This window comes from Ammospiza caudacuta, chromosome 3, assembly GCF_027887145.1.
Source record: "Ammospiza caudacuta isolate bAmmCau1 chromosome 3, bAmmCau1.pri, whole genome shotgun sequence".
Lineage (NCBI taxonomy): Eukaryota > Metazoa > Chordata > Aves > Passeriformes > Passerellidae > Ammospiza > Ammospiza caudacuta.
In genome coordinates this window covers 83,284,317-83,304,937 of record NC_080595.1, presented here as the reverse complement: position 1 = coordinate 83,304,937, position 20,621 = coordinate 83,284,317, and the positions used below count along the sequence as shown (strand labels likewise).

At 39.4% G+C, this 20,621-nt stretch overlaps 1 protein-coding gene across 3 annotated transcripts in view; it reads right to left on the bottom strand.

The window, feature by feature from the left end:
* The window catches only part of KIDINS220 (kinase D interacting substrate 220), a 74,890-nt gene extending 56,314 nt beyond the window's left edge, over positions 1 to 18,576 (bottom strand). For all 3 annotated transcript variants that reach the window (XM_058801004.1, XM_058801002.1, XM_058801003.1), the window contains exons 1-8: positions 18,446 to 18,576; positions 11,040 to 11,189; positions 6,660 to 6,758; positions 5,173 to 5,271; positions 3,673 to 3,771; positions 2,634 to 2,735; positions 2,104 to 2,202; positions 1,019 to 1,216 (exon numbers count right to left, since the gene is read on the bottom strand). In XM_058801004.1, the coding sequence (XP_058656987.1) occupies positions 1,019 to 1,216; positions 2,104 to 2,202; positions 2,634 to 2,735; positions 3,673 to 3,771; positions 5,173 to 5,271; positions 6,660 to 6,758; positions 11,040 to 11,147 (804 nt within the window). In that variant the 5' untranslated portion in view covers positions 11,148 to 11,189; positions 18,446 to 18,576. The remainder of the gene's footprint in view (positions 1 to 1,018; positions 1,217 to 2,103; positions 2,203 to 2,633; positions 2,736 to 3,672; positions 3,772 to 5,172; positions 5,272 to 6,659; positions 6,759 to 11,039; positions 11,190 to 18,445) is intronic.
* Positions 18,577 to 20,621: the final 2,045 nt, after the last annotated feature.

Genomic DNA, 20,621 nt, shown 5'->3' with positions numbered 1-20,621 from the left:
AAGCTGTAATTTCTCCTTCCTGAAAGCACAGAAATGCAGACCGTTGTAGAATATTGTGGCAAAAGAGGTGCTAAGAGGATTGCAATGTATTTTCTTAAATATTTTAAGTTTGCTATGTGCCTGAGATCAAATTTGTTGTGACATAACTATAGCTCAGTACACTGCCATCTAAGAAATGCACTGACACTTGAAATACAGGAAAATGCATCCAAAATAATTTTAAATTTATGAGGCAAACATTAGAAAGTTTTCCTCTATTCTCTGCAACCCCAAGCAATCCATCTTATGCAGTGTCAAAAACATATTACCTCTCTGAACTAAGTCACTGACCCTGACAGAGACAGCTAAGTTCAGGTATCTAACCAACTACAGCCTCAAGGCTGCAGTGCTTGACCTGTCTCTGACACTTCAGAAACACCTCCCTGTCAGGAGGGCACTGCAGACAGCCCAAAGCACCTGTATAAGTGACCAAATAAAATCCTGAGCTGCCAGCAAGCAGATTCCCACTGTGGGCACTGTTCATGTCACATTTCTACTGAGTAATGCACTTATGGGTCAGGTACACAGCGTTACATTTACATCTCTTAACCCAGAGCTGAAGTCTCCCTCTCATATATGCAAGTTTCCTCGTAAAAAGTTTCATTGTAAAAGATAAAGGTACATGTTGAATACATTCTTTTTTGCAGAATCCACGGTTTATGGTTTTAGCAGCACTACCCCACCCCAAACCTACAGATTAGTTCATCATTAGTCTTATGTTACAGATATGTCAGATGCCCTATGTTCTCAATTCAAGCATCTCAAAGAAAAAGAGTAGCTTCAGTAATTTATCCTTGAGCTCCACATAGCAACATTTAGCACTTAATGTACTTGTAAAAGAGCAATACACAAAAATACCCCTAGATGGCAGAAAAATTAGAAAGCCAGAAAAATCACATATTTACAAATCTGCATACACTGGTATTTAAACAGAAACTGTATCTATATAAAATGACAATTATGATGAAAATTGACTCACTCTGTCAGGAATGTTCACGTAAGTTCCAGCATCAAGAAGATCCTGCACAATTTCAGTATGTCCTTCTTTTGATGCAATCATCAAAGCTGTATTTCCATCTTTATCTGTTAGGTTTACATTTGGGTTCCTTTTCAGTATTTCTTTTACTGAGTCAGTATAGCCACCCTTCACTGCTACAATAAGTGCAGTCATAGAATTCTTTAAATAAAACCAAAAGATTTTATTGTACAGTGGATATAGCAATCATCATTATATCAGCAGCTCAAATAAGAAGATACCACTCATGGACATCACTCTCTTAATCATCCAAATGCTACTTCAGTTTTGTGTTTTAAAGTGCACCAAAACACGTGCTTTTTGAAAAGAAAGAAATAAACTAAGAGCAATAGTAGAGAACACTTCAGTGCAAAAAGTAAAGTTCAGATCAGTTTATTCTATCTCCTGAATGCCACATATGATAAAAAAAATTTCTTGTCACATGGGAACATAGTATTATCAAAGCACCCAAGTCTACCAATACCATTCACAAATAGGATCTTTTAAGAACTTCAGAAATAATCATATGAATACCAAAAGTTTTCTCAATCTTCCACTTAACTTTAAATGGACTTCGTTTTTATTTTGACAAGCAATTTAATGTAATCTGTTATATTTTAAAACAATATGCAGCTGAAACTTCTGAAAAAAATTCAATTTCTGAAAAGTTGCAGTCAACTTTTCAAAAGATGATTTGTGTTTGATTTCCTTTTCAAATGGCTGAGGAATAGGATATTTGATGTATCAGGCATGGATACTGAATGAATTCTGATGGCATTAACCTTCAGGTAACAATTACCTAAATTAATTTACAGTCATTAATATTTACACTTAACGTACTGGTGTGTGTACTGTCAATACAACTCCCTAGTTACATCATTAAAAGGCACTAAGAAATTTCAGTAACTCTCACATGCAGTCAGCAAATAGCTGAGAAGCAAAACACCCCAACACCAACATTTCATCTTGTCTCATGTATCTCTTGGTATGTTTTATAAAAAAACCCAAATAGGACACACGTATGTACTTATTAAAATGCAGCTACTTACAGCTCCTTCTTGGTCAACATCAGCTCCCATCTGCAGCAGGTATTTCACACACTCCAAATGACCTTTCCTTGCTGCCCAAACCAGTGGGGTGGTTCCATACTGAAAACACATTCACAACATTTTATCACGTTGCTTTCTGTATTTAGTATCCCATACAATCTGGTATACTTATCCTATACTTCATTGCTTTAGTTTTTACAAAAATGTAATTTCGACTTGGGAATTAACACAAGCATTTGAAAAGCCACTCCAATTTTTCTTTTGCAGATAGCTGTAAGAATTATTTTTCTATACAACCTAGGATAGCAAGATTTCCAATAGCTCTGAAATCAGAAATATGTTCACAACCATCTTGAGTGCACTATGCAAAAACCTCTTTCAAGCATAACAACTTACTTTAGCACACTAATTCCAATCTCATGGCTAAAATACAACCACAAGTGTTTTTCTAATCAAGAACTCATAGATTTCTTTTCACAAGAAATTCATCAAACATTACAGAAATTAAATGTTATAAAGGTATAACTTACTTTGTCAGAGCAGTTCACTTTAGCTCCATACTGTAGCAAGAGATGGACTATATCTGAGTGGCCACGTCCTGCTGCCCAAATGATTGGATAAACACTGTATTGCTTAGAATTAAAAAACAAATAAATAATTATAGTCTTAGGCATTTTAATTATTTTACATCAACAAAACACGTCTCAAGGGAAGTTAAACCCATAGAAGAATGGATATACAGAAATAAATCCAACTACATTACCAATAATTGTTACCTAGTACATTACCTAGATGATATCTAGAAAGATGTCCACTGTTTTGAACCAGTTTTGACTTATAACTCTTTAAACAAGGTTTGTAAATTCACATCCTTGTCTTAATAGGAACAGTTGTAAGGTAGAAAGGAAGCAACAGACAGCTGTGTAATACCCCTGAGTAATCAGGACTGCAGAGGAGTTGTGCTATGCACACAGACACTGCATGTATAAACCTGAGAACCAGAAAGGCTTTTCTGGCCACTGGGGTTCTTTCTTCATTGTTCACTGCCTCAAAGAGCAGAGAACTGGCAGTATAAACAAATTGTTCAGTGCCTACATTTTTGTAGAAAACGCTTACAAATGAGCTAAATCTCAAAATCTTATGTTTTTTTATTCTCCAATATGAACAGTATATGTTCACATAATCTAAACTATTATGAAACAATTAAAGAAATTATGGTTTCTACATTGCACACATTAGTTACTCCATTAACTCCTACAGTTGCAGAAAAATGACAGTTGTTATACAAGTAACATTAGATACACTACTTATCTTTTCTATGATTTCCTCTCCTGATAATTTGAATCTCAATATGAGCTATACACTAATTTGCTTCAATTTAAAAAAATTCAAAATTATTTAAAAAGCCAGTGGCAATCAAACAGATTATTAAAGCAAATCCTTTATAAAGTACAGTAAAAAATATCATACTGCAAAAAATGCAAAATGTTTGATCAAGATAATAAGATGAGTGTACAATTCAGGACTTCAAACATTTGGGAGGAGGAGATGTTTAAGACTGAAACTTACCATGCCTGTGATGTTTGGATTTGCTCCTTTCTCAAGCAGCAGCTTGGCCACTTCAGTACGGCCTTTGTATGATGCCCACATCAGGGCAGTCCATCCTCCCTAGCAAACACAAGAATTGTAAAAACTGAAAAATACTTAGAAATATAACTAATGACTTTTATTTCATTCTGTATTTGTCCTAAAACTAATCTGCAAATTCAAAATAGAGTAAGGACTGACCACATAATGTTGTAATCTTATTTATTCAAAATAAATATTAAGCTCCTGTATGGAAGTACTAATTTCCTGTTATATGCAAAATTTGGGAAAACATCATGTTCTTAATGTTGCTGAACACTGAATTCAGATTTCAAATGCATACAAATCCAACCACTGGATAAAAAAAATAAACAAAAATCCACATCAATGTCTTAAAGTCTAGATTCCAAATCAATTAACGTGAAAAGTTTACCTTTGAGTTCTGTAGCAGGAAGTAATAAGAGCAATTAATTTCAAACTACATTGGTGTGCTCACTTGAGTTTGTAAGCTAGGAGATAATAAGGTTCCAGTGCCTAAGGTATTTGACAGGTCAGGTAAACAAATATAATTTTAAAATAACAGTATGCCTCCAATAACTGTAAGAACAGTTTTTATTTATTTATTTGTAATACACTTCAGGAGATGTGAAAGATCCCTGTGACTGGCAGAGGTCTAGCAATCAGGCACTTGGCCATGTGAATGTGCTTAACGTTAAACAAAAAGTCTTGGTTTGTGAAGATGCCTCAGCTTTAAGACAGAGTGGAACTTCAATTAAAGGAAGCACTTGAACTCATCCCTAGTGGTTTTCCACATTTTAACTTAAGCAGAACAAAATTAGTCCTTGCAGGTACCTAATGTAATCTCCTGTAAATGGGAACAGTTTATAGCTCTTCAGAGCCAGCTCACCTTAGACTCATGTCAGCAGCTTTTAGAACTCTTTAGATGGGCTGGACTGTAGTGCCCACTTTGCCATATAAAAATTTGGCAAGATGAATGAAAGCAAGTGTTAGGAGACTGAAAACAAGGGCTGCTGTATGAGCAATCATGGCTGCCCAGAGTGAAAGTAAATACAGACAGGTATCTTCTGGGAAAGAGAACATTTATTTTACCAGAATACTTAAAAAGACACTACCACCCAAAAAGACCTCCAACAAAAAAAACCACAAACCAATCCTCCTCCTGCAAAAAACTCTCACTACACAAAACACACCCCAAAATCAAACTGTTGTTCAGTTTAGCTTTTTTCCAAAGCAAATTAAGGGAGGAACAGCAATCCTAGTAAACCAGCTGCCATTATTAACAGTAAAGCAATCATTTGACAGCTGTAAAAAGCAATTTTTAACTATATATTCTTTTTCATTTCAGCAGCACTGGGTACATAATGTTAAAATGAAAGATATTTCCTTATTTTTATGGAATCAAAAAACTCCAACTCACACAAGTGTTTTTCTATTTTATTTTTAGACTAAGCCAACACATACCAAATCCCGATGCTCCAAACTGACATTATAATTGAGTAGCTCTGCTACAATAGCTGCATGTCCTTCTTTAGCTGCTGAAATAAGAGCTGTCCAGTTATCCTAGGAAAAAAGGAAAAAAATGTTATAAAGTAATATTCAATATTTCAATACAAGTAACCTTGTTTTTAAAATGTTTAATCCACAACAAGAAATACAGAAGCCCTTAAAATAGCTGTCCTTTAAGAAAATAATAGTACTAATAAAATCACAGCATGCCAGTTATATCCATGGAAATACAGAGTAATTACTCCAAATATCCCCTCTAGTTTTGTGCTCTCCTACCCAATATCTAGCCCTTTCCACTCCTCAGTTCACTGCAGGTTACCTTAATAAATATATGGAGGAAGCAGCACCTAAAAAGGATTAGAAAATGAGGTGAAGGTATTAAAAACTACTGAGAGGGAACAAGATGCTAACCAAGACAACAGAAAACAGTGGCAGTAAATCTCCACATAGAGTGTGTGACAGCACTCAAGGGACTGATATGCAGGGTAATCTGGACCATAGCTTTACACACTTCTGATCACTTCAGGAAGATCCATTTCCCCTTGCATTATGCTTATTTCCCCCCCACTGCTCAAAGCTCATCCAGGTGTGGATTGATTTTTTATATGCTACACACTTATAAAATATAGCAACAGTTCATAAGGTAGCTATCCTTCGTAGAAGTATAGAAATTGTGGCATTTACAGCAACTGTAATAAAATGTCTCATAACAATAAGGAATTGGTTGGTTGGTAGGTTTTGGTTGTTTTGGACTTTTTAGGCGACAGATTCCACAGAAGACCTTCCTGGATGTCCATACTGCTACACTTAAACTAAATGCAGAAATGAAAAAAAACAAGTGATATCCTTTTCCTGGTTATCACTCTTCACTGGAATATACAGACCTTTCCAAACTTTCTAACAATATCTCTGTTCTATTCACCCCTTTTGAGCATCTTTCATCTGGAGTCAACCTCTTTTGCTGAGGCACAAAGACAATTCATAAATGTCAAACCCCTCTCTGCCACTGGTCTGAAATAATCCTTCAACCTAAATTCTCTCTAGGTATTTACTGGAAAAACACCAAAGGCAAATTTAAAAAACCCCAACAAATAAACAAAAATTCAATCCACTGACATACCTCAACAACAGTGAGATGAGCAAAATACTTGGACCTCATCTTTGATGCTGTATTTCTCCATTCTGATTTCCCAGAAGACACACCAGCAAATTCAGCAGAGACTAAGATGTTTTAAACATCTGAGGAATATCCCTACTCTTCATGAGGGCTCAGAGAAATACATGAGCTAAGCAATTTTGTATAAAATTTCTCTTATATGTCATCATTTTCCACCTGCTTTTTTCCCTCCTGAGCTCAACCTAAACTCCCTCTCTTTGCCTGCCCCTTGAAATTTCCTCTTCTTCCACTGTTAGGTGCCATCACATAAAACACTAATACTTACTGCATCTTCCAAGTTGCAATTAGCTCCCTTCTTGAGAAGCTCCTGGACAATTTCTAAATTGCCTTGCTCAGCAGCCAACATAAGGGGAGTCTGGCCATTCTGAAATCAAAGTGACAGGAAAATAGATGCACCAGGAAATGATGACAATGACACACATAATCACACAATAAAACCCAGAAACTACAGAGTAACATTGTTTCCATTTTTAATTACCACTAGTAGTAAGAAGTAGTAAGAAGGAGTGGTGTTGAAACCACACTGCAATAAAAATGGAGAATATGGTACTAAATCCTGTCCCATAGGGGATTAAAAAACAAACACAAAAAACCCCAAACATTTCAGATATTAAAAAGGGCTACTAAAAGGAAAAAAGTTACATTATTAAATATCTACCTTTTTGAATTATTTCCTCGCTGAAGACATTTCCAATCCATGTTACATGCTACAACTTGGAGTAACTCATTCACATTGTAAAAAAATTAATAAAGAAATAGATCTACCTTCAGAACCACAATGGCCATTAAAACATGCACACTGGTTCAGAGGAACAGTTACTAAAGCCTTGGAAAAAACAGTCAGGTTATATACCCCACTTTTATCTCACAGCACAGGAACTACAGACATCACTCCTGTCCTCTGCAACATGGGTTCTTAGCAGACAGTCTCATCTCAGGGAAGATGAAAGACAGCAAATCTGCTTTATTTCCCTTCAGAAGTATTTTAAAAGTCAGTTAGAATCTGTCATCCTTCCATCAGCCTACTTTTGTGTCAGCAAATTTCTGAGGTACAATTGCTCTGGATGCTGAAAAGTAAAACTTGCTAAATTTTACAATAAATTTATTCATTACAAGTTTAAAGAAGTACGAGAATTTTTCCTGACCTCACTTCTATTTTTTCTCTCCACCACACAGAAAACTCAAATTAACTAGTTTCTTAATAATGCAAAAGCTACATGTTAGGAGCTATATACCAACAATTTCCCTGGAAAGAATAAAAATCAATGCAGAATCACAATACAGTAATATCACTAACCTCCATAATTGAAACTATTAATGATATGATTACTAAAGATACTTGATGATTCTTTCTGCTCTTTACACACACAGGATCAGAGAAATGCATGGATTCTTTAAAAAATGCTTTCTGGCCCATCAGCTGGGCCAGAATATATAAATATAATTATGTAATTATAAGGTAATTTTTCACATGGAAAAATTATGCTCTCATGTAAGTTTATGCTGTTATAGCTGTACATTGTATACATTCAAAAGGACACCATTGCTTTTAGATCCTAAAGTATATTTTATATCAACAAGAAGTAGTTTTATGTCTGGTCATTAAAAAAAAGGAATTAAAATGTTCAAAAAATCAAGAGAAAATAAAATGCTACTTTTTAGAAAAGAACAGCTCTCTTTGGAGGAGAAAAGAGTCATAACTTCTGCTCTTTAAGATATGCAAGTTAATAAGTTGGGAATACACATGTCAAGGGATTTCAGAAATCCTGACTGACCCCTCTTCCTTCTGTGATGATGTCACTGGGCAGTTGATGCAGAGCTGAGACATTGTTTATGCCATACCCAGCAAGGATTTCAACACTGTCTCCCACAACCAGGGACACTAATGAAGTACAAGCTAGACAAATGGACAGTGAGGTGGACTGAAACTGGCTGCAAGTGCTGGGCTCAGAGCACTGGGAGCAGCAGTACAAAGTGCAGCTGGAGGCCAGTCCCTAGTGCAGGGAATCAATACTGGGATCCTATTTAACCCTTTCATGAAGGATGGGGCAATGGCACAGAGTGCACCCACAGCACCCACACAGCCTGGACAAAGATGGGAGGAGTGGCTGATGCACCTGAGGCTGATGCACCTCTGCCATGCAGAGGGCACGGAGGGGCTGGGCAGACAGGAACCTTACTGCACTGAGTACAGGTGTCTGGCTGGGATGTCCAGAGGGAACCGCACTGAACCTTGGTGAAGAGAGGCTGCACCAGACACAGGCAATTCCACCTGGCCAACCCACCTCAGGACACAGGACTAGATAATCTCCAGGGATGCCTTCCAAGCAATGCTTTGGCAAAACAAATAAAACTCCCTGTTTTAGCCTGACCATTCTTCTCACCTCCTTCTGAACAGTTACAGTTACTTTTGTTATCACTCTGATTGTCTTCCACAAGTGGGTAACAGAAAAGCATAATACATTCCAAATAAAAGTATGTCTGGATGAGAAGAGGCTGTGGATGGGTAAATTATTCCCTTCTGTAAGAAGTGTCATACAGCTGCAGACTGGCTTTAGTTTTCTGAGACAGATGTAAAATTTTCTATAGGGGTACTGAAAACATCCTTCCCTTTTTGTTAGAAGACTCTTAATGTTATAAGGTTTCAGCAACCATCACAAAGATTTCACAACACAGAAACAAAAGACAATTATTGTATCTGTGACCTCCAGATTAATTCTTAAAAGTTCTCCAAGAGTCTAGACACTCCACAACAACTAAAAGCCCATATTTCTCACACACACATCAAGTACTGTCTATCTGTACATCACAGCTCAGTGTAAGTGCTGGAACAACCAAATTATAAAGGAGCACACCTGCATCTTTTTGGGGAAATCAATTAGTAGTGTCACCTCACAGGTTAGCGCTCTCACAGTCCATGAGAGAACAGAAGATTCAGAATTGAACATGGAGAAGCTCCTTCAGTACCAAGAGCAGAAAGAAAGGCACATCAAGGGAAAGTGGAGGCTGTTAGGATCAAACTGCATCACACAAAGCAAATATCTATCATTAGCTGCTAATTCATGCGTCTGGTATGAGAGAGAAAAAAAATCACACAAGCAGAAGGATGCGCAGAGAAAAGGCAGAGAGGCTGAGACTTGCCCCACTTAACTGAAACTGACGGTGTTAATGCAATAAACTATCCATACACAACTGGCTGGGACATCCCAGCTTTTCTGGCAACTGACCACAGTCAAGATAAGAAGGGTTGGTACAAAGGGTTGGTAATAATGTGGGTGGCCCTACCAAGTCACAAGTCACTGCAGCCTGGGAGGTCCTGGCATTAGCAAACCTTAGCTTGCCAGCAATCTCTTTAGATCTCCAAAGGCATTATCCTTTTGGCATTTTTTTTTTATCCAAGAAGAAAAGATGTCTTGGCAAGTCCAGAACTGGAAAGTGAACAGCACTCAAAGCCACTGAATTCCAAGGAAGAGCTACCATTTAAACAAAGCTCCTATCATTATACATATAGAGCATGCCCACAAGGGGTTTGAAACTGATGCAAACCACACACCTCTGTCTGCAGAAATTACCTTCTCCAATGCAACAGATAAGAAGACTGAAAACAATAGGTATTGGGGAAATGAACTCTGCAAAAAAGGCATTTAATGAAACCCAGGACTACATTTAGTCCCACCAATAAGTGAAGAAAAGTTTAGAAAAGAAGGTGAAGGCGGTAACACTTGATAATATCAACACGATCTGTCTGATTCCAGCCATGTTGTTGAAAGGAGTTGCCAGCAGAGGAAACAGACATTCCCCTTCTCAGATATGCTAAATGCCAGGTGGTGAGGTTCATGTATATGCTCTGAAACTTAAAAATTCCTCCATCTGAAATACCTCAGCATATGTGCATACACAGCATGGAACAAATGTGCCAACAATGAAAGAAAACTGTCTTAATTGAAACCAGATCTAATAAGTACAGTAAAGCTAAATTCTGTACATTGTTGTCACATTTGCATGATGCTTTTTGGTATTGAGTAATATACACTATTGGATTTCTTTCCAAAAAAATATTCTTTCCATCTTATGCAGATTTGAAACACCTATCAAAATACCAGATTCTGAATAACTGTCCTATGAACTCCCTACTGCATATCACAACTTTAGTGTACTCCTGGTAAACTCTAGATTTACCTCTTGGATACCTATTTTTTCACCTAGATGAGCATATGCTCAGGTAAGTTGCAATACATGCTGTTATTTGGAGCATTGTATAACAAAGTATCTCTTGACTGAAAACCATGTTATGAGGCAAGGGTTATCATCATAGCAGGTTTCACCACAACATGAACAGGGCATATGCAGTTGGATCTGTGAACTGAGAAACAATTCTTAGCCACAGAAATATAGGTATAAACTCCATTCACAACAGAGCTGCATTTTCCAGCTCAGAAGAACACTCTAGAAAGCAAATACTAGGAAAGATGCTTGAGTCACTGTCAGAGACTGAACATGCAGTGTTCAGGTTATGCAAAGTAAGCAATCACTTCAAAACAAGACTGAAATTTGTATATTAAATAACCAATATGATCTCACTAATTATTCATTCTATAGCTAATAAGCTGCAATGAGAAATTGACCTTTTAAAAAATCATCTTACCTCATTTCTCTCATCAACATCCCTGCATTTCTCAAGAAGTGCTTTCAGAGCAGGAACGTTCCCTTCTTCCACGTAGGTCAACAGACTCTGACTCATCAGACTGGCCATCTTCACACACTATTTGAAGGGCTTCTAGATAACAAAGCTTACCTGTATTTCAGGAAAGGAAAAAAAACCCAGCAAAGCATAAGTAATAGCTATGACATTTGACATTAGAAATCATGAACTGCATATGCTAATAAGTTATTGGCTGGGTACAAACACCTGCCATTCTCTTCAACAAAACACTTTGGAGATGTGCATTAAAAGGCACTACGTTTCCATGAAAAGTCTTAACTCCCTCTAGTTCTTAGAAAATTACAGAAATTATTCTGTTATGTGTCATCTAAATAAATATTTGGGATGGAATGCACATAAGTAAATACAATATTATAGGAATATTTGTATATGCTACATACTTTATATATATAATCCTTATCCTTGACGTGTATAAGCAGAGCATTGAGACTAATCAGCATTACAAAATACAGTGATGCTATCTAAACTGCAGCCATATGGAACTCTGAGAAACACAATTTACTAAATCAGTTATCACCAACTTTATGCAGACATGCCTGCATGTGATGGCATGCTGTTAACTCAAGAGTCAAACATAACATGGCTTCTGTTAACTGATCATGTTTTTAAGCTCTAATATGCAAGACAGCAAAGGTTTTTCTTTCTTAAGGCAGACAACTAAGAGCCATTTCAGACTTCATAAAAAGCTGTGCCCAGTAAGTTCACAGCACCAGTAGTACTACTGTGCCAAATTTACACATACAAAGGGACAGAAGCTGAGTCAAAATTAACTTTCACTGGATGCAGAAGAGGTCATGGGGATAAATACAAGACTCCACCATCCCTTCACACCCTTCTCCTCACCAGTGGCTGACATGATCGTGCTCTCTGGCTTTTTCTTTTAACAGCAGAGGAAAATCTCCAGTTTACTGTTAGCTAAAGCTTGGGCTATTCTCTCACAGGGAGAAGCCAAAGACTAGTGGTTTCCCAGAAAAATATTCTTACTTTTATTCTCAAATCAAAGCAGACAATGAATTTTTCTGTGCTTCCAACTGAAGTGGAAAAAAAGAGATGAAAGGAAGCCAGCAAGAACTTCACTGTACTTAGCACAGAGAAGTTAGTTTAGATTTGGAGATTTAAATCAAATAATCCAGCTCCACTTTACATTGCTTACATAGTCTGTAACACCATCCTCTCTCCTTTACCATCTAAGTATATATAGTCATACACACACTATTGTCAAGGTATGTTAGATACTACCAGAGCTCACCTACAGCACTGCAGCCATCAGATGGCCCACTTACAGAAATGTCTTGTTCAAAATAAGGGCAGTTAATACCTCAGTTAAGATGACAGCAGCTCTCTGTATGGGCCAATGAAATTCAGGTGCACACGAATGACTAGTGACAAAAGAAACTACAGACATTGTTTAAAACCCACACCTAAAAAATATAAATCTGGATTTGACACTTAAAGCCCAGCAGCAGTTTTCCTAGGCACTGCCCAAGCAGCCAGTCTGTCCCACAAGAAAGCTATAAATAAACTAAGAACACAAAAGGTCTGCCACATTTACTGTACAGTTCAATTACCATCAAAGGGGGTGAGCAGCACAACAGTGGTGCTGGAGTTTTGTCTCCATTTCTGCAGTAGGAGGAAGAGCCAATTGAGAGGTGGCAAACTTAAAAACAGAAAACCCACTAATCCACACAAAATACGAAAGGTTTGAAAAGGAATGGCAATTTTACTGACTCAGTGTGGACACATTGGCTCCTACTGCCATTTCAGACACTAAAAATATCAGGAAAGTATGTGGTGTCTTGCCTGGCATCCAGCTGCCAGTCCAGGACAGCCCACCTCCCTTACAGCCTACAGCAGCCTCTTACAGGCGTCTCAGATATTCAGGCACCTAAAATGACATTAGATATTCACATACACCTGTATTCCTCCCATTATTTTTTACATACAACAACAGAAGCCCATGAAACATGATTTGTTGCTAGCTCCACTGTCACCACAGGCATTTTTTGCTTTTCCTGTGCTATCTCCCAGCTTCTCTCCTGTATCTGTACCATCAATCCCTATGCTATTTTCCATACCACGTACTAAACCGAGAACTGTATTAAGAACATCAAAACATGACTAAAAATCTCTCACCAAATGATTTATACTCTGCAGTTGCCATCAAAACTTAACCAATTAATTCTTAGCTAGTGTGAAAAGAAAGAAAGTATTCAGCATTGCTTTTTCCTCAAAGTAAGATTCTTCCCTTGATGTTCCCTATGGGCATATTTCCTAAAGGCAGAGGCAGCCCTGCTGCACTGTAGATAAGCATTCTGCTTCAGAAATCCCAGCTGGCAACAGTGCAGCTTCTGCCTCCATGCAGAGCTGAATCCTTAGAGATATCTTAAACCTCTGACTAACAGCAAAACACCTGATGCCAATGAACACATCCAGAAATGTGTTTAAAAACTCCATGTTAATATTATTTTATGAATCATAAAAGATCTGTACCAGTGAAACATGTTCATGAATATTAGTACTTCTTGTCCCCTATGCTTCACTGTCACATAAAATCCCCTTCTTAGAATTAATAACAGTCTATTTTATAAGAACAAGATTCACAAGATCAGATGCTAGAATTATGCATTTTACATCCTCATACTTTTATTTGCCCTTTTTCAGGCAAGCTTCTTAGAGCATCCTAAAGATTAACATCACTGGAGGGCATTAGGAAAGCACAGTGTAGGGGCAACAACCACCACCAAACAAACAAAACTCCCCACCACTCCAGAAACAAAGATAAATTTAAAAATGGTGGTATTCATTTTTGGAAACTTTGCTTTATTTCTTCCCCACCAAGAACAAAGAACATGCCTGAAATAAGCCTGACACACGAGTGTATCATCTGTTCATGATACACTCATGACAGCAACTCAACATCAGCTGAATACAGTCACAGTCCACCTTCTCATTAAACAAAATGTATGTTACTATGTTATAAAAACCAAGCATTGTACTCAAAGTTCATAGGTGTGCCGGTCACTAAAGTGTGATTTCTTCCAATGCTTCAGATTTCTTTTAAATCATCATAAAAACTGAAGCAAGACTCTGAGGAACAGTCTTTGGCTAGAGAAGTAATTCTATTCTGGTCCCTCTAATGAAAAAAGCTCCTGAAATTTATATTCATACAGTTTTCAAACAACCCTGGAATAAAAAAACCCCAAAACTCTAAGGCTTACCCTTGACCAAATTAAAGGACAAGAACTTTTAATCCCTGCCAAATTTCATAAATAGAGTGCAAAACCAGTCTCATTCAAGATCATCCTATACATAAATGGTCCTTAATTGCTCAATTAACACAATTATTTTCTTTGACACAGAAGTATTTTCACAACCTATAACAAAAATTTCAGTTAAAACCGGGATTCTATTTGGAAACCAATCCCTTTTCCAGTAAGGATTCACGCTGTTATTTTTCTCTCCCACCTAAGTGAGCTAATTTCCAGTGCAAAAACCTGCTCTTCATTCTCAACCCAAACTTTCAAGCTTGGAAATCTCACTATGCCCTTGGGGCAGCAAATCCTGGTATTTTACAAAACTAACAACACATCAAGAACTATGAAATCATATAAAGTGCACAAATGCTCAGGTGAAGGCAATGTTTGCACAGGGATCAACCTGTTTTTGTAAGGCTCTTGCATCCTGAGCTGAAGCAGACATACATTATCACTGTTTTGGAAAGACTGCAAAAATTTGTCAATTTAAAAAAAAATAGTTTCTCTCAACAGCACCAGAATTGATAGCAGAGGTCCTCGTAACTCAAATCTGCAGGTATTTTATGTATTCTCAGAACCTCTTATAAGTTCCTACCTATATAAGAAATATTACTCACTAAATTAAATTTTCCAACTATCACAATTTTTACACAGATCTTCTGCATGTTTTTATTTATTGTGCAAACGGTGATTTTTATGAATAAATACCAAAACTGGTTAACAACTCTAGCATTATTGAGAATATCTATTGAAAACAAAAAAAGAAAAAGTCAAGATAGTAATGACATTAAATTCGTACTTTTCATTGTACAATGAAAAAATTGTTGCCTACTTTTTAATTCCTCCTTCCTTTCCCAGACACAAAAGCCACCTTCCCAACATGCAACACTGTGGCAGATCTTTCAGCTAACTATAAAAGGAAATAATTACTGTGCTGCTGAAATCTGAGCACGTACAACTCAAATGTGTAAATGCACAGCACTTCACCCTTAAGAACTGGAAACGCCATCTTTTCAAATTAAAATTTTAAAAAGGTGAAACATAAGAATTGTACACGTTAAATTTATTATAAAAAACTAACATAATCCAGTTTCACATTCTCACATGTTTTTATGCTTTAGGATGGCATAAAGAAATGAAAAACATGCTGAAACATCACCTTTACTTACAGCACACAGAATCTTACTAACACAAGCATTGCCCAGCCTTTACAACACCTTATTGTAATCCTTTCCTAAAACTGATACACTTCCTAAACATCAAGACATGAAAAGTCAGGCATCACGTGAAGTGGCAAATATCTAAAAATATTCTTTCTATTGGGACTGAGTCGACCAGGATTCTGTTTAAAGAAGAGATTTTCAGAACAGCTGAAATGAGTCTCTAAAAATATGAATTTCTGGTATCCAGAGTCAGAGAGAAATAACAAATCTAAGTTTCCATAAGTAGTCTACACCCACACTTCTTCTCCAGTGTCTGAAATTCCAGTGTGACTAATGACCTTATGCTGCATTTCTGCTTTTCCCTATTTACCTGGGAGCATTTATTCTACTTCTCTTAACCACATTTCTGTTATCCAGGTGAGAAGAATTTTTTTTAAAATTACCTTATTTTTGTTACTTTATCACATAGTTGTGTAACTCTAAAATGTCAAAAGACACAAAAAGTGAACTACAGCTAGACACACAGACATTCTTCTTTTGAAACCTGAAACTAATATAACTAAAAAAAATTGCATAAAAGGAGGTCTCTATTGTAATCATCAATACTGCACACAATAAGGAGGAGGAGAAATTGATAATACACAAGGCCTTCTTTTCTACCTTATGCACTCAAAGCAATGGTCATTTCCAAATATCGTAGTGATGGATTTTTTGTTAGTTTTAATAAGACAAAAGAGGCTGGGGATTACATATAAAAGACTGGAAAGATGTAAATCTATACTTAACATGCAGGGCTGGTTGTCAGATGACAGCAACTATCAGACATGCCCATATTCCACTCTAGTTAAAAAAATCAGTTAAAATAATGTGTGAAGTAGCTGACAACAGAATTTATACTTTATCAGAGAAATCCGTCCATCTTTGAGACAAAATTTAAATATGGTCAATGAACAGTAACATATTGTTAAGAACATCTGAATTCCAAGACAAAATTCAATTCCTAAACAAAACACAAGGTGCTCAGTCCTACAAATCACTATTTCAGCTTTTAAATACATCAGATAAAAGAAAGCAAACAGAAAGTTACCAATATTAAGGGGTTTCTTAAAATTATACCAACCAACACAAATCATTTGTCAAAACCTGTACAAAATACACAAAAGCACAAGGAAGTCTGCAAGGACATCTGATACATTCTCATATGGCCAACACATTTTTCTGTATCATAAAATCAAGGGTATGTTAGTCACAGACAAGTTATATGACAAAAAAAATCTAACTTTTGGAATGTTTCCACTTAAAAAGAGTGAATGGTGTGATTTAGAACTTTAATAAATAAACCATTTCATAAGCTGTGGTCACATAGAATTTCAAGTAGATATTAATTTCTTAATAACCAAATTATTTTAAATAAACACTGTGGCAGAACAAAAAATTGATGGCTATCCAGTAGACAAAAAGATGGGGTTTCCTACATGTTCTCATCTCAGCAAAAGATCTTCTGTTTTTCTGTCCATTTCTTTAGTATTTGATGAGAGGGAGGAGTGGCAGGTAATTAATCAGGTAATGATTCAAACACTTTTCCAGCAAAAGACATATTACTGCATTATTCCATCATGAATCCTTTACCAAAAGTTACAGAGGGGAAATCACTTTTCCAACCAATTTTTAAGCATATATGCAAAGTGGCAAAGCCCCACTATCTTTAAGACATTTTGCTACTCTTCCAGTGACGTCCTGTAGCAGGACATGAGATAATGGGCAGAAACTGAAACACAGAATCAATTAAGCTGGAAAAGACCTCTGAGAAATCATTGAGTTTAACCTGCAGTTGAACACCACTATGCTACCTAGACTATGACACCAAGTGGTCATTCCTTAAAAGCCTCCAGGGTCAGTGACTCCAGCATCTCCCTGGGCAGCCCATTACAATGTCTAACCACTCTGAGAAGAAATTCTTCCTAATATCCAAGCCAAACGTCCCCCCACACAGCTTGAGGCTACATTCTCTTGTCCTATCACTTGTTAATCGGGAGAAGAGGCTGATCCCCACTTGGCTACAAACTCCTTGCAGGTACTTGTAGGGAGTGATAAGGTCACCCCCGAGCCTCCTTCTCTTCCAGACTAAACATTCCCCGCACTCCGTCAGCCTCTCCTCACAGGACTTGTGCTCCAGACCCTTCACCCGCTTCGCTGCCCTTCTCTGCATTCAAAGGAGTCCCTGTCTGAACATTTGTTACTGAGGGGGTGACCCAGCACTGGCACAAGTGGCGCAGAGAAGTTGCCAAATCTCCTTCCTTGCAGACACACCAAAGCCCTCTGGGCACGGTCCGGGAGATCCACTCTTGCTGTTCCTATTCGAGGAGAAGGACTGGACCCTATGACCTGGGGAGGTCCCTCCCATCCTCAGTCGTTCTGTTATTCTTTACCTTAGAAACTAGATGCCAAAAACTTTCCGGACGAGTCGAACCCTTATCTGCCTTTCCAAGTCAACAAGAGAGAAACACCGTACCAGAGGCTCCTCTACCCTCAGGACAGGGGTGACAGGGCCCCCCGGCCGTGCCGCGGCACCTGCGGACCCTTCACCCACGGGGCGGTGCCCCCGACACCCGCACACCGAGACGGGCCGCCCCGCACACGGCACCGCCGGAGCCCCGCGATGCCCAGGGCAGAGCGGAGCGGGCGCGCCGCTGCCCCCGACCCGCAGCCCTGCACCGAGGGGACGGAGAGCGGGCTCGGGAACTACGGCAGCCACGAACCGCCCGAACCCAGCGCTCCCCCGGGGCCCCGCCGGAGCGGCCCCGCCGCGCCCTTTGTTTGGCAGCGGGAGCGCCACCTCCCCCACAGCCCGCGCCCTTCCCCTGCCCTTCCGCGGCCGGCCCGTACCCCCTGCCTTCCCGCCAACACTCACCCCACGGCCGGGCGCTCTCGGCCCCTGCGGCGGCTGCCCGGGCGCAGCAGGAGCCTGGCACGGAGGGAGGCGGCGGTCCCGAGCGCTGCTCAGCTGGGCCCGGCGGCGCCCGCCATCTTCCGCCACTGCACTCCGCCCGCCCGGGCCGTGACGCGCGGGGGCGGCTCCGCCGGCTCCGGCCGCGCCCATCGCCGCGAGCGGCGGCAACAGCGGGTACGGGCCCTGCCCTGCCCGGGAGCTGCGGGCACCGCCGGCCCGGCGCGGAGCGGACCTGGCTGAGCCGGAGCGCAGCGCTGGGCAGCCCAGAGCGTGGCACCGCCCTGGAGAGCCACCAGCAGTCACCCCCCGGGTGCTTTCTGACAGAAAAGAAGGAGGGAAAGGGTAGTGAACAATTGGTGCCTGACATACGGACGGATGAGGACCGAGAGGCTGGAAAGCAGCGCCGCGGAAAGGGACCTCACCTTGAGCCCTGCGGGCAGTTTTGAGCACCACAATATAAGAAAGACATTGAGTTGTTAGAGAGCGTTCAGAGGAGGGCAACGAAGGTTGTGAAGGGCCTTGAGCCGAGGAAATGCGAGGAGTGGCTGATGTCACTTGTCCTCAGTCTGGAGAAGATAGTGAGGAGAGGCCTCACTGCAGTTACAACTTCCTCATGTGACAAAGAGGATGTGACAACTGATCTCATTGTTCTTTGTGGTGACCAGTGACAGGACCTGAGGGAACAGCATGAAGCTGAGTCGGGAGGTTGAGGCTGAATGTAAGAAAAAGGTTCTTCACCCAGAGGATGGTTGGCACTGGAACCGGCTCTCCAGGGAAGCTGTCAGCACCAAGGCTGACAGAGTTCAAGAAGCATTTGGGCAATGCTCTCAGGCACATGGTGTGACTCTTGGGGTTGTACTGTGCATGGCCAGGGCTGGACTTGATAATTCTGATGGGTTCCTTCCAACTCAGAGTATTTTATGTTTCTGTGGTTTATACACAGAAGCTGTGTCAGTAACCTCCTAAGTGCAGCTCCTCCTATACTGGCTGGGTTGTAATTTTCATACAAGCTACATAACCCCAGCTGACTTCTGTGCCTGCTCAGGGGAAAGGTCTTCACATGGGCAAGGTCTTTTTGACCTTCATGAGTATAATAATGAAGATAGACGAACTATAGGATCCATGCACCTTGAGTCTTTTGCCAAGGTGGCAACATATACATAGACATACGTCAATATCTTTATTTACTTCATCCTTACAGCTTGTTAGCTCCAGGATGTCCTGACTAAGGGATGCTAGCTGCTATCTGTTCTACTGATTACGTCTCCTATCTTGCTGAGTAGACTTGAAAGTATATGAAGACCAAATATCAAGCACATCCTGATTTAAGATAATTTGGACATAACACACATTTTGCAATACCACCACATACCTCGAGACCCACCAGCTTCTCTCAGACTCCCCCACAGCCCAGATCTCGGAGCAGCTTCATGGGTATTTTGAATTTCCATCTTCAGCACAGTCCAAATCCATGATAATGTATGTGTGTAATTCATCTGGATGAGAGATGACAACTGGATGAGAGATGACCTCTGATGACTACAGCAATACCATCTCTCCAGGAGATCACAGAACCTTGCCTAAACCAACCATGGCAACAAACCAGCCAGGGAAAGGAGCATAGTTCCCACAGTACTGCTGATTTCTAAGGTAACTGAGTTTCAAGGGTCAAAGCATTGACATAATTCTTTACGAGACTGAGATCTTCAATCTCAGTAAAGAGCCATGACTGTTTCCTTCTTAGAGAAACATCTGACAGGTCTTCCTCTATACCCCAAACACTTATAAACCAGAAACCATGCAGCAAGGGCTTTGCTCATTTTTTTAATCATAAATTCTCCAATGACCTTAAAGTCTTCACACCCTGATAAAATACACAGCTTCCTTATCTGCTCTAAAGTTGTTAATACAAAGCAAAGGCACAAAGCAGTGAAATTCAAAAGCTAAATCCACCTAATCTTGCACCAAACCATTGGTTCAGCTGAAAAATGGAAAAATTAAGAACATTAAACACATTCTCCTTCTTTACACTTATTTGCAGAAATAAAACGTGAGCAAATGGAGGATGAGTCCCTGCAGTTAGTGTGGGGCTGAAAAGGGCTCTCTGTGCCACCTGAACATATGCATAAGGGCAACT